Source organism: Pantherophis guttatus, chromosome 1 (assembly GCF_059756535.1).
Source record: "Pantherophis guttatus breed Tessera chromosome 1, ASM5975653v1, whole genome shotgun sequence".
NCBI lineage: Eukaryota > Metazoa > Chordata > Lepidosauria > Squamata > Colubridae > Pantherophis > Pantherophis guttatus.
Window position 1 is genome coordinate 185,926,985 of NC_142063.1, and position 13,176 is coordinate 185,940,160.

Here is a 13,176-nt window from a genome sequence, read left to right on the forward strand (position 1 = left end):
CAGCTCCCTCCTCAGATGCTACTCTGCTATTATGCGTTTCCGTCTTCAGAGAAGATTAAACAAAAAGCCCTACCCATGCTTACTCAACTTACATGATAACATCACAGGAAGAAGGGGCTGAGCTACAAAAGGTTTCAGTTTTCAATTCTGCTTTAAGGTGTTTAGTTGAAAAGATTTTAGTCACAAATATTTGTATTGGAAAGTATGCATATAACTCAGTATGATAATCAAAACTTCTTTAACTCTCTTGAAATCTTTGCTAGACTGAACTTATTTTAGAGACACGTAAACTTTATTAGGCTTAAACATAAGTGTTTTTCTGTAATAAACCTAATACATGTACATTATTTAAAGCTTGTTGTAAAGGCATGTTTGCCACATTCATGCAATGAAGTATGGAATGGGACTTTCAGGCTCCCACCCTTGGCTGCGCCTCCTTCGCCTCCAGCCACCTGCCTCAGCCCATTTACAGCCAGCTTTCCTCCTCCAATTCTCCTGGCCAATGGGCCTCTGGCTTCCTATTTTTACCCCCTTCCCATTTTCACCCCCGTCATTGCCTCTGCACCTGGACTCTGGCCTGATGCCTAACTGGCAGTTCGGCTGCTGCCTCTCCCCCTCCCCCTGCCCCTGCCTGCTTGATACCGAATGGGCTGTTTGACTGCCCCCCCCCCCACTATGCATCACCACCTTTCAATATCCTCCACTGCCAGGAGCTGCACACAAACAGCGTTTGCCTGCTGCCCCCCCCAAGCCCCCAGGAGCAGCGCGCAGGCAGCGTTAGCCTGTTTCTTCCTACCAGCACCAGCACCAGCCATATGCAGGCAGCGCTTGCCTGCGTCCGCCCCTCCAGCCGCCCAGAAAGTTTATAAATAAGAATATTTTTGCTCTGCTGTGTTCTTACAGATTTTTCAAAACACTTACTTTTTTGCATTAAACTGTATTTTCTGAGCTGGCATTTCCTTGTTGATTCAAATGAGCTTTAGAGTTGAGCTACTTTGAAACCAGTCTTTATTTGATGAAAGCCTTAATTAATGTTTCACCTTGATTTCCTATACATGTATATGTAACTAAATGTAGGATGCTTAATGCTATGGGACAGAATTTAATATATTTAACTTTATGTACAAATGTGGTATCTAAATATTTTCCCTAGATAAAAGTGAAAGAAGGTACAAAGTCCTAGATGTAGGGTGTGGCTCTGCTTAGTAACGTTCCTTTAAAATTCAGCTCTATAGTGCTGGATTATCTGGGCAGATCAAGTGAATTTATATGGATTTTATGGCATCTTATTTCTTGTGTGACCATTCAGAAACTATGACAACAGCTTATTGATCATACATTGGATAGAAAGGACTCTTGTTAGATTTTAAGTGTTTCATAAATTTGTCTTTGATCATAAATACTATAGATATGTATGTATGTACTACTTTAAAATCCATTTATGAAACTTATAGTCTAGCACCACTAAGTGGTGGAATTGTGCTATATCTCACTTAGAAGAATTGATATGGCATTTTCTGTAAACATGCTATTGTCTTTTAAAACTTCTGAGGAAATGCTGAAAACAATGTGTAATGAATTCCACTTATCTTTAGGTAATAGTAGATGGTTTTTTTCCTGCAGAAAAGTAACATCTTTGTATAGATACTGTTTTACTTGGGTGCTGCTTTTTACTGTTTTGTTATTATATTTTTAAAAATCTACACAAAGACTCAAGATAATGGGGTTTGCCTACTTTAAGAACCTGTACCTACAGCATTTCTGAAGAGGTTCTGTGTGTGTCATGCTCTGTCACTATTTTGGTAGTTTTGATTATTCAACTAGTTGTCGTTTATCACAAAAGTTGACCTATGGAGAATAAAGAAACTTGTACTATTACTTAATATAAATGAATTTCTGTATACAAAGTTGGAAAGAATAATATAAATTGGTTGCACTTTTTAAGTACTTTAATATACTCATTTCACTCTCTACATATAATCTCTCATATTTCCTTAACAATAGAATAAATTATTTGCAAAATTCCCAACAGAATAAATAGTTTAATTTTGGGAGCCTCCATAGTATGATGACTTAAGCTAGAAATAATAAAAGCTACTTTGATTGTTTTTAAATCAAATGTTGATAATTGAGGTAAATAAGTGTAGCATTCAATGAGCCTAGAGGTAATTTCATTCCATTTCAGCTATGATTTTGGTTCCTTCCCAACTTTTAGAGAATATTTCATGACCCCTGGACATGCTTAGTTCTTACCAACATTTTGAAAAAGTTTATATCACAGCTTGCCTTTTTGGTAACATTGTTTTGTGCGATATTGTTATTCTAATGTATGATATTTGGGAATTGTTTTACTACATATTTCTTGGCCATTTTCCTTTATATAGCCTTATCTTTGTTCTAGGGTTAAATAAGAAATATTCCTTTGAATCATAGCTACGTAGTACTTGAATAAGAGACCTCTAGGAAATTTCACTACTTGGCTTCTACTGTGGTACTCTGCAGCACTGCACCTTTTTCATTGGCATCCAGAATTGGCAGTCCAAGATTTAGAAGGCCTGTCCATCTAATATTATAAACTTATAGAATTGAACCTTATTGGGACTCAGTATAGCACATTTTTACATGGTATTATTAATGTGGAAATCAGGCTTATTTGTGACACAAAATGAAGCAGAATAGTATGAAAGTCTTACAAATTTGTGTATGCTTATTATATCTTATTGGTTTCTTTATATATTTCAGAATTTGTGATTTACTAATGTAATTATTTAAATAACTTAACATGCAACTTTCTGTATTCATATATACTTCATATATACTGTAAGTTTTATGGTTGCTAAATTCCTTGCTGTTAAAAGCTGTATTGACAAATGTTTGAAATGTATATGAAAGTTAGCTTCCATTCTGAGTAGTCATAGATGGCACTTCTAAGATAGACTATTGTGTTATGAGTAAGAAGAATTTAAATAAGAAATGTAATTATTGTTTGGTGTCTTTTAGAATTCACCATTATTTGAACTGATAAAACAGTCCAAAGACCGAGAGGGGCAGGCTGATGAGCCCGAACCTGCCCACTATTTTACTCAGCCTCTTCAACATAATCACAGTGCTGCAGATTTGTAAGTAAAAGGAAATATTTTCCACTTTCATACAGAGCTACCCTCAATGGGAATCCAGATTAAAAGATTGCTGATAGATGGTTGTCTAGCATCTGCTTGAACATAATGCAGCAGGAAACGGAAGATTGCTACCTCTCTGGGTAACTGTTACCATTGTCAAGTGGTACTTTCTCTTAAGAATTTCCCTAATATTCACTCAGAATTTGCTTTCCTGTAATCATAAGCTTCAGTACTTGTTGCTTTTGTCAAAGTAGCATTCTGCTATTGTTTTGCAAGCTTTGCTTTTGTGGGGCAGGCAGGCATCCTTATAATGCAGAAAAGAGTGAGCAGGCTTTTTGATAACGCAAGGCTGTTTTTGTCAGTCTGCTTCCCCCTATAGCCTGCGATCTAAATCCATGATCTCATATCTTGCACTTTGCACCATCCTTTTATCTGTTTGAACAGTGCTACTTTCTGCTATTTTATTCGGTATTTTACTGTCTTTGAGAGATAATGGCATCTAAGGAAGTTTACAGTAAATGCAAGTTTAAAACACTTGGATTAAAATTTAAGTAGGTTAAGACAGTAAACAGACAAGATGCAGCAGGAAATAGATCCAGTATGATGTTTTGTCTGCAATTTTTCTAGCAATGTGAGCTGTGTCTTATTAGTAACAGTCATTGAGAGCTGGATTGGAAAGCAATTAATGGAGAAGGAGGTAGCCCACCTTATACTCAGTCATTTTGAAAATAAGGTTTATGGTCTAGAATATCATTACCCTAATTATCCTTTTTATTCTGTGTGTCTGTATCCTTTTTTTTAAAGGTACCTCTCTCCTACGAAGTCTCCTAAGAAAAAAGTTTCTTCCACTTTTGTATATTCTTCTCCAGAGTCACAGGCTGTGGGATTAAATCAGTCTCAGAAACCACATAAATCTATTTCTTTGTCATATTTCTATAAAAAAGGTAGGTGGATTTTAAAAGCTATTTTTCAACATTATCTCATCGAATCTAGATTGGGCTGTCTAACCTTGGCAATTTTAAGACTAGTGGACCTCAACTCTCAGAATTATAGGAGTTGAGGTCCACCAGTCTTAAAGTTGCCAGGGTTGGACACCCCTGATTTGGAGTAAATCAGAAAGGTAGCAGTGAGGGGGCAGATGAGCCAACTGCACAGGGAAGTCTCCTGCGCCAGTCTTTTTTGCCTGGCAAAAGCCATTTCTGGCTGGAGGGAAGGACTGGAGATGGAACAGATATTTAAGGCATGTTTCGATTCTAAGTTAATGCATTGCCCCCTTTACCACTAACTTTTTTGCAATTTAATAGTCCTGAAGTATATTTTAATTGCAGCATTATGTAAATTATCAATATTTCTTAAATATTTTAATGCATTTGATATCTTTTGGAATTACTTGCCCATGACATATGTCACACAATTTTCTTAAATATAGAATTTTACCAAATTAAAACATTATTTCATTATTATGTATTACTAATTCCTAATATGTTTCTACAAATTCAAGTAATGATTTCAGATTACTAAAAAGACTTCTGCTGAAATCACAGCAGAGTTTTAGAAAAGAAGAGCTTCTATACCATTCTCAAAAGTGACAGTCTCTCAATAAATATGCTGACTTTGTACAGGCTAATATAATTTTTGCTGTGATTAAAATAACACATACACCTTGTTACATTCCTGGAGTAAACTCTTAAATATATTCTGTACATTATATTACATTATCTCCCTGTGTTTCTATAAATATAAATATTGATTTGACCTTGTTTGTAATTTATAAACAAATCTCTTTCCAGTGTATTGCTTGGCTTATAGAAGATTAAATAACTTATGTTTGCGTCTTCTGCCTGACCATCCTGAACTTGAACATTTGATATGGACCCTTTTTCATCACACACTGCAAAATGAATATGAACTGATGAAAGACAGACACTTAGACCAGGTAATATATTTGACTGGATCCACTTATTTACTTTTTTTTTTTAATTTAGATTTTTCCATGCTCAAGCGAGTTTACATAACATTATGTTACATTACATTGCCTTAGTCCTATCAGAAACTTGATAATAGGCAAGCAAAAACAAATGATAATGTTATCCATTCAGTCATGTCCGACTCTTGGCAGTTCTGTGGGCCAGGTCTCTCCACATCTTTCAATCTTGGACTACTTTGAGCATTTCTGTGCTCTGGCTGCTGAGAGCTTTGATGTTGTCCAGCCACCGTATTCTTTGACAGCCAGGTTTCCTTTTACCGCTATCTCTTCCAAACATAATTGCTTTCTTCAGTGAATTGCCCCGCATGACATGGCCAAACAAGCAGTAACACACAAATGGTAAGACAAGATTAGAGGGAATATGAGTCAATTATATTCCTTCAGGGTTATTTATCATTGAAAGCTAGTATCCTTATTTAGAGTGGTAAATGTAGGAAGTAAAGGATTCAATATCATTCCCAAGTTTGGCATATAATTGGTGTTCCATATCTATTTCTCATATTAAATATCTACATGAACCTTTCTCAGGCTGGTGCCCCAATTATTTTGTAGTACAATGTTTAAAGGATTTTGTTTTTGGTATTTAATATTGCATAGTTTTATTATTCTTATAATTTTATAATTTTGTTATGTTTGTTATTTCAATTGTTTAAATAAATTTTACATATTTTTTAAATTAAACAAGTGCTCCAATAGCTAAGGTTTTAAAGCTTTTTCCATTCCTGAAAAGCCGGGGCTGGACTTTCTTTAATAACGAGTGATGATGGTGATGAGAATAATGATGGCTCCTCTCTGCATTTAAACAGATTATGATGTGTTCCATGTATGGCATATGTAAGGTGAAGAATATTGATCTCAGGTTTAAAACTATTGTGACAGCATACAAGGAACTCAACAATGCAAATCAAGAGGTATGGGACACTTTTTAGCAGTTATTATTGCTATTATTTGTATTAAAACTCTTATTTTGTCGAGTACCTTTGCAACAATAGCAAACAGCCAGAAGCTTCTAGACATCACTGATTTATGGATGTTACCTCTGACAACTTCTAGCAGATGTGGCAGGAAACAATTTAATCAACTTGCCTTTCTGCTAGCAATCAGATTTTGCAAGAATGCGACATGTTCTCAAAATTCCAAATGAATATGTGGTCAAAAACTAAGCATAATGTCAACATTAATTAGTATATCACTATATCCAAATATGAGGTTCCAGTTAAAAATACTTCCCTCACATTTTATTCAGTATACCACCTGTCTAAAGCATTTGAAAAGGATGATTAAAAAAAGGTGAAATTCACTGAACAGTAATTATTCATTATATTTTTAATTCATTCAGGACCAAACTTTTTTTGAATAAATCATCCTCAGATTAAGGAAGCTAACATTGTTGTGGGAGGGAATGTGAGCATAAGAATTTTCCAAAGAAGGAAAATCCTGTACAAATTAAGTATAACAGAGATGTTACAAACAGATATAGCTACTGGAAGAAGTTGTTATTATAGGGGGCTGATGCTTAAATTTCTAATCAATTTCATCTAGACATTCAAGTGTGTTTTGATCAGGGAAGGACAATACGATTCCATTATAGTCTTCTACAACATGGTATTTATGCAAAGACTGAAAACTAATATTTTGCAATATGCTTCCAATAGGGTAAGTAATTACATGTCTATCCTCTAATGAATATTTCTCAATAAAAATTGACAAATCCCCATAGCGCTAATTTAAAATTTCATCTTCCAGCCTCCAACATTAACACCCATTCCTCACATTCTACAGAGCCCTTATAAGTTTTCTAATTCTCCTTTACGTGTTTCTGCTGGAAATAACATCTATGTCTCACCTTTGAAGAATCCCAGCAAATTTTCTGAAGGGCTATTGTCACCCACAAAAATGACACCCAGAACAAGGTTAGTAAATTATTCCTTTAAGCAACTAAATCAAACGCCAGCCTAAAATGGATAGATATTTTTCAGTTTTAATACAAGTGATCACAATTCTGCTCTTCTTCCATTATAGGAAATATCTATTTGATTAGACATAAAAAGTTGTTTGTACAATCTGCATACCCTCACCCTCAAAAAGAAACCTTGCTCCCATAGACATTATATTTATTCTATATAGACATTCTGGATGTAATGTGAATGGCATTCATAGTTTCCTAGATTTTAATGTATTTGTTAGTGGGCTAATAGAGCCTCACGTGGACTTTCATATTGAGCTGTCTATGGGGGACTTCTATTGAGGCCAAGGGAACCATAGATTCAAATAGCTAATTGGGAGGAATGATCAGTTCTAGCCTCCTTTCTCTCTGTTCTCCCCTTGGCCTGTTTACTGTCATCCCTGCTGCTTGCTAGTAATTGCTCTTTTGCTGCTCTGACATTCACGTAGCTGGCCTCAATTGCTGATGTGAACAGCAGCACCCTTTTCTTGGTCAGGTGGGGATCCAGTTTCTATCAACTAACAATCCTTGTTTTGCTGCTTTTACCCATATTTTATTGTAAAATACAGTTTTTCTGGAAAAATGCTAAAAAAAAAATCAAAACCTGAGCGCAGTGAAAAATAGTGCTCACAGAAACACATTAACACTGGGCTGAAAGAAAGCCTGCCGCAAAGAAATTAAAAATGGAGCTGCATTGTTCTAATGCTAATATGACAGTAATCAACACAAGGGCTACAGAAACTTTAGGGCACCAGATGGAGCAAAGAAGATGGAGCTGTTGTTTGAAAGGGAATCCGCCCTTCCCCTCTCTGCAAAAGTTGTATAAATGAGCAAGTGATTCCCACCCAGTTTAAGCTGACTGCTGCTGGGCAGGTTTTAGGGCATTCTGGCAGATAAACTCACTGACTGACCAGGGAAGCTTATTTTAAAGGACCTTTAAATTTATGGACCCTTACATTCCCAAAGTATCCTTCTAGTAAAACTTGGTGGAGGCTTGAATATTTTCCTAGAAACTACATGTGTGGCAAACATGAATGAGAAGACTGTTTCACAGAACTTCCATGTATTTTTCTGATTATTATTGGGAAGAAAAAACATTTCAGGTACAATTATGTTTAAAGGTTATACCTCATGAATATGATTTGAGTATTTAGAATTAACATTTTAGATTTATTGTCGGAGAAAGCATGTATTCCATCTCAAGCTGAAAATCATGATTCACTCTAAAAAAATTGGGATCAATAACTCTCAAAATTTATCTTTATGAATCTCCAAAAATTGAGGCAAACATCAAATCCAGATTAATTTATCTGCATGTTTGAATAATTTCTGGATGTGCTTTTGATTTTGGCATAATCAAAAGTTAATGAGTGCGACTTCTTTTTAGAATATTTCTGTTTGCCTTTTCTGTCTTCAGAAAGTGGATCCTGTTGTGGCATGGGGAATTAGTAAGACAGATACTATCTGTATACCTGTTTTTCCTGAAAATAAGCCCTATCCCAAAATAAGCCCTATTTAAGAGCCTGCGCCCATTCAGTCTGGTTGCTTGTGATGCCTTGGCCGCAAGGTGAGCTGGAGCTGCTCCACGCACCCTGCATTGGCTTAATTCAGGGCCTCCTCAGCCAGGCCATCCACGCCCTGATACCTGCCTTGCAGCGGCAGCACCAACAACAACGTGCAGGAGTCCACGTGCCCACCGACCCACTTCTGCTTCTCATGGCCGCAATGGAGCAGGAGACTGAGTGGTGTGCCGGTGTCACAGCTGAGAGGTGAGGCAGGCGTTGGGATGTGGATGGCCTGGCTGCGGGGGCCCTGAGGTAAGCCAGTGTGGGGCAGCTCCACCCCCCCACCTCACAGTGGTGGCACTGGCGCACCGCATGGCCTCCTGTCCCGCTGTGAGCAACCATTGGAGGGGGGAATAAGACACCCCTGAAAATAAGCCCTAGTGCTTATTTTGAGGCCCTTAAAGAAAATAAGACCTGGTCTTATTTTCGGGAAAACATGGGCAGTAATACAACTGGACAATATTATATAAATTGCTTTATATTAATATATGTCTATGTAGTGTGTAGTCTCAAACATCATTTCTAGAAAAAAGATTAAATACTTTTTTTTATCTTGTCCTACAGAATATTGGTTTCAATTGGTGAATCCTTTGGGGTAAGTTTCCTATTTTGAGTAATTATTTAAATTAAATGTATTGCATTGGGGTTTGCTCTACATACAGCTGAGGTTTTACGTTTCTCCTAATATTTTTTGATGAAAAGTAATTGAAAGTCAGTTGACACTGGAAGAAAAAACAAGACGCAAGGTGTTATGACCCAGATGGTCAAGGCAAAGCAGGCCTCTAGAGAGTCCTTTATTGCTATAAGTAAATATTGCAACAAACAGCCCTCCAACGACCCCATGCTACCCTGAAGACATCCACCCTCTCTTCCCCCAAACAACAGCCCATATATAACAAAGGAAGTCCACAGAGTAGGAGCATGCTCACAGGGTGAGTTCCAGGGTCCCAAGAGTCCATCCAGCTAAGCGAGTTCACAAGACACACTGTACTCCACAAGGCAAGGCATGAGACAAAAGGCAGTCTCCTCAGGGCAAAAGGAAGGTATAAGCAAAAGGCAGTCCTCAAGGCAAGGCAAAAAGCACGAGTCAAGGCTGGGGGAGTATAAGCCAAAACAAACAATTGTTCCTGGCAAAGACTAAATCCCCATAGATTCTCCTTAAATCAATCCACTCCAGGTGTTCCTTGTGAGGAAGGGGTGGGGCGACCTTCTACTGAGTACCCTCACAGCCCTTCTCTGAGCTTGCCTATGCTCTGCTCTCCGTGCCTTTGAATTGAGGTGGGGAGGCAGCTGTTCCTCATCGGAGGAAATCTGCTGCCTATCAGCACCACTGCTTGTCAGCAGTCGATCCTCCCGTGTCTGAGTGCAGGTAGCTCTCCATCTGGTTGACACCCCTCCCCCCCCAAATGTCTGAGAGGCCTGGGACAGCAATGTCCTCAGCCCCAGGCCTCTTCAAATATGTCGTCCCCGTTGGACGGTCCCGATACCACCACCACCTCCGAACCAGGCTCCGATGGGGCCATGACACTAGGTTTCCTCTGCCTGTTTTTCTGTTCCAAAATTAACATATGTTTATTCCCAACTATTAGTAAGGAACAGACATTCATTAGTAGGAAAAGGGTTCAAATGGAACCATAGGTAATGGTTGTGCAAAAGATTGTAGATCTGGCTTTGAGGAAGGGAAAATGGAAATTGTCCTGAGAAAGTGGAAAGGGTGAGAAAGAAACTCAGGATAATACTGTCTCAGTTTTATTGTAATATGAGATGAGGCAAAGAGAACCTCTTCACAAGCTTTCCAGATTCTGGTTATCCTACTCTGCAACAATTACTGGAATCCCCGCTGCTTCTCTTTCTTTATCTTGCTTGCTTCAGAGGGATGACAATTAGCAATGTCAGTTCACCTCCATAGAAATTGGAGCCAAAATATTTTGTGGGCATCAAAGTGCATGTCAATAAAGGAGAATATTTATAGTTCAGGATTGAAACGAAGGGTTCTTTATGTTCTCTGATCTTGGTTGCTTTCTTTCTTTCGTTACGTTTTCTTTTTCCCTCATGAATTGGATTCCTTTAAAGGTGTTGATGATTTTATGGGTGTTGTCTAATTGACCTTTTTTCATTATGATGAAGGTGTCATCTACATATCTGATCCATTTTTGTGTTGCATTTGTGGGAGTGCTATTGATTCCAGATGTTGCGTAACGACCTCCATTGACAAAACTCTTTGAATTATGACTCAGATTATCAAGATTTTAGGTTTCCATTTAATTGTGAACATAGAACAAGTGTAATCAGAATGGAATGGGGTGCTTTGTCAAATCTTTTGCTGAAATCAAGATGTATCTGCATCATTCTCCAAATCTCTTGAAAGAATTATCTGTTCAAAACAGGATATATCATTAATTTGTACAGTCTTAAAAGCTCAGTCCTAATTTCTTTTAATTACTCCATCGTTTTTGGGAAGCTTAGAGATCAATCACATTATACTCCTGTTCTGACCCAGCCCTTGCAGAAGCAAGAAACTGACTCCCTGCAAAGAAAACCCCTTCTTTATTTACACATTGGGAATTAACTGCATTCACCAACAGAAAGGCCAGGCAAGAGTCCAGCAAGAAGTTAACTGAAACAATATTCCTTATCCACTCATTATGATAAATGCAAGGCTGTGAACTCCCAGCCAGGAGGCTGCAAATTAAGTCAGTTCAAACAGAAATAGACAAGCTTCAGTTTTGGCAAGGCAATCTTTGTCACTCTCTGTTGCTCGGCATTCTGAACAACGGCATGCGTAGAGGTTTGGAATATGCTGTCAATTTGTTTTAAGAGCCCGATTCATATTTTCTCTTAAAGGATTCCACTTAATACTTATCCAACCATATGTAAAAATAAATTATCTTTTTAATTATCTTCCTGGTATTCTAGAGTTCTGAAAAGTTTCAAAAGATAAACAAGATGGTATGTAACAGTGATCGTCATCTCAAACGAAGCTCTGAACTAAGCACCACTCCTAAGCCTTTGAAGAGATTGCGTTTTGATATAGAAGGTCAGGATGAAGCTGATGGAAGGTGAGCCGATTTCTGAATAAAATAATGCAGGTCTGTATTAGTGGCCCCATCTCAGTATCTAGGTTCATTCATGTAGAGTTTTGGCTTACTGTGTGGAAACCCACCTCTGCCATCTAGTTTATGGCAGAAATGTTGTAATTTTTAATGAGATTATGGTGAAAAAAGACATGATTACAAAGTCATCAGAATAGTTTCATTTAATTTTCATTAAATTTATATATGAACTCAGTATAATAAACTTTAGTTTTTTATTCATGTCTCTGCATTTCATTGTATTGCAATGATTTGTGTGTAGGAGAATGGTTGGGATATGTAGATGGGAGGGGTCAATTGATTTTATAAAATGGATTATTTTATTAGTTAATGCTATTAGTCCTGGCCTGCCTGAAGTCTCTCTTTTGGCATACCCAAGCATATGTGGACAGGCAGATATGTCTGTCCATGCATCTTTGTACTAAGCAACGGGACATCCCCAGGATTGATTTTAACTGGGTTGACACCTTTAGGTTGATATGATGTAGAAAATGGACATTGGATAGGATGTTTGTTATATATTTATAAGAAAAATCTCAGTTTAGTCCACTTGGATGCAGTGGACAAATTTCCCTGTTATTTGCATCATTTATTCTATTTGCATATTGATTATCAGATGGGTACAAATGATGTAATTTATATCATTAGCATAATATTGCTATAGCCCAGGTATGTCTAACATTTGGCTTGCCTGGGCTGCATTGAGTGAAGGGGAATTGTCCTGGGCTGCACATAAAATGGTTCATTGCAGTCAGCCAAATGTTCAGACAGGATTTGGCATTTTATTTACCTATCGAGTCCTTCCCAGAAGCCTGGGATAGGAAGATGTTGTTTCATGGTGTTAGAGGTATTGCAGGACGAAAGCTGTTTTTAGTAAACCTGCCTTTTGCAATTGACTGATGGTGAGTTTATCAATGCCGATGGTGTTCAGGTAGTGCTCCAGTTGTTTTGGGATTGCATCAAGGGCTTATTACTATTGGTACTACCTTTGTTTTCTTTTGTATGTATATAAATAACCAATTTCCTTTATTTTTTAATTTTTTTAAATAAAATCTTGGGCCACATTACTACCTGTCTAGGGCTGCATGCGGCCCGTGGCCTGGACATGCCTGTTAATAGATGATATGCTGTCTAATTCAGTGAGCACCCCCTTTTTTTCCAGCTGGTCCATAAATTATTTATTTGCAATTTCTTCAAATTTTATTTTTAGTAAAAGCAGTATGTAGAAGCTAAAAATGAAATTTGAACACTGTTAAATTGATATCTCTCTTTAACAATATCCCCCTGCCCTCCTTGGCGGTTCTGCCTGCTGGTTTTTGGTGGTTTTCTTGTCCTCTACGCAGGGAACTTTCCAGCTCAACCAGACTACTTCTTGAACTGTTTTCTACATATACAGTACATATACCACTTATTGGTAGTTTATTAACATATTAGTTTGCAGGTTCCTGACTTCAAAAATTGTTGCCGT

The 13,176-nt window shown here is 37.5% G+C and overlaps 2 protein-coding genes across 11 annotated transcripts in view; one reads left to right on the forward strand and one right to left on the reverse strand.

The window, feature by feature from the left end:
• The window catches only part of RB1 (RB transcriptional corepressor 1), a 60,105-nt gene that overhangs the window by 44,688 nt on the left and 2,241 nt on the right, over positions 1–13,176 (forward strand). For 2 of the 5 annotated variants that reach the window (XM_060689410.2, XM_087886187.1), the window contains exons 2-10: positions 4–131; positions 3,001–3,119; positions 3,924–4,063; positions 4,910–5,055; positions 5,913–6,017; positions 6,649–6,762; positions 6,853–7,019; positions 9,181–9,211; positions 11,533–11,675. In XM_060689410.2, coding sequence (XP_060545393.1) covers positions 93–131; positions 3,001–3,119; positions 3,924–4,063; positions 4,910–5,055; positions 5,913–6,017; positions 6,649–6,762; positions 6,853–7,019; positions 9,181–9,211; positions 11,533–11,675 — 1,004 coding nt within the window. In that variant the 5' untranslated portion in view covers positions 4–92. Of the gene's footprint in view, positions 1–3; positions 132–3,000; positions 3,120–3,172; positions 3,260–3,923; positions 4,064–4,909; positions 5,056–5,912; positions 6,018–6,648; positions 6,763–6,852; positions 7,020–9,180; positions 9,212–11,532; positions 11,676–13,176 lie in introns of those variants that run through there. The other 3 variants (XM_034426869.3, XM_034426870.3, XM_087886192.1) reach the window with 3 other exon arrangements.
• Positions 1–13,176, reverse strand: part of RCBTB2 (RCC1 and BTB domain containing protein 2) — a 57,317-nt gene that overhangs the window by 1,792 nt on the left and 42,349 nt on the right. For 2 of the 6 annotated variants that reach the window (XM_034426873.3, XM_087886198.1), the window contains one exon: positions 5,060–5,392. The exons of 2 other annotated variants lie outside the window; for them this stretch is intronic. In XM_034426873.3, the coding sequence (XP_034282764.1) occupies positions 5,267–5,392 (126 nt within the window). In that variant the 3' untranslated portion in view covers positions 5,060–5,266. Of the gene's footprint in view, positions 1–5,059; positions 5,393–9,365; positions 10,991–13,176 lie in introns of those variants that run through there. 2 more of the 6 variants (XM_034426874.3, XM_087886237.1) reach the window with 1 other exon arrangement.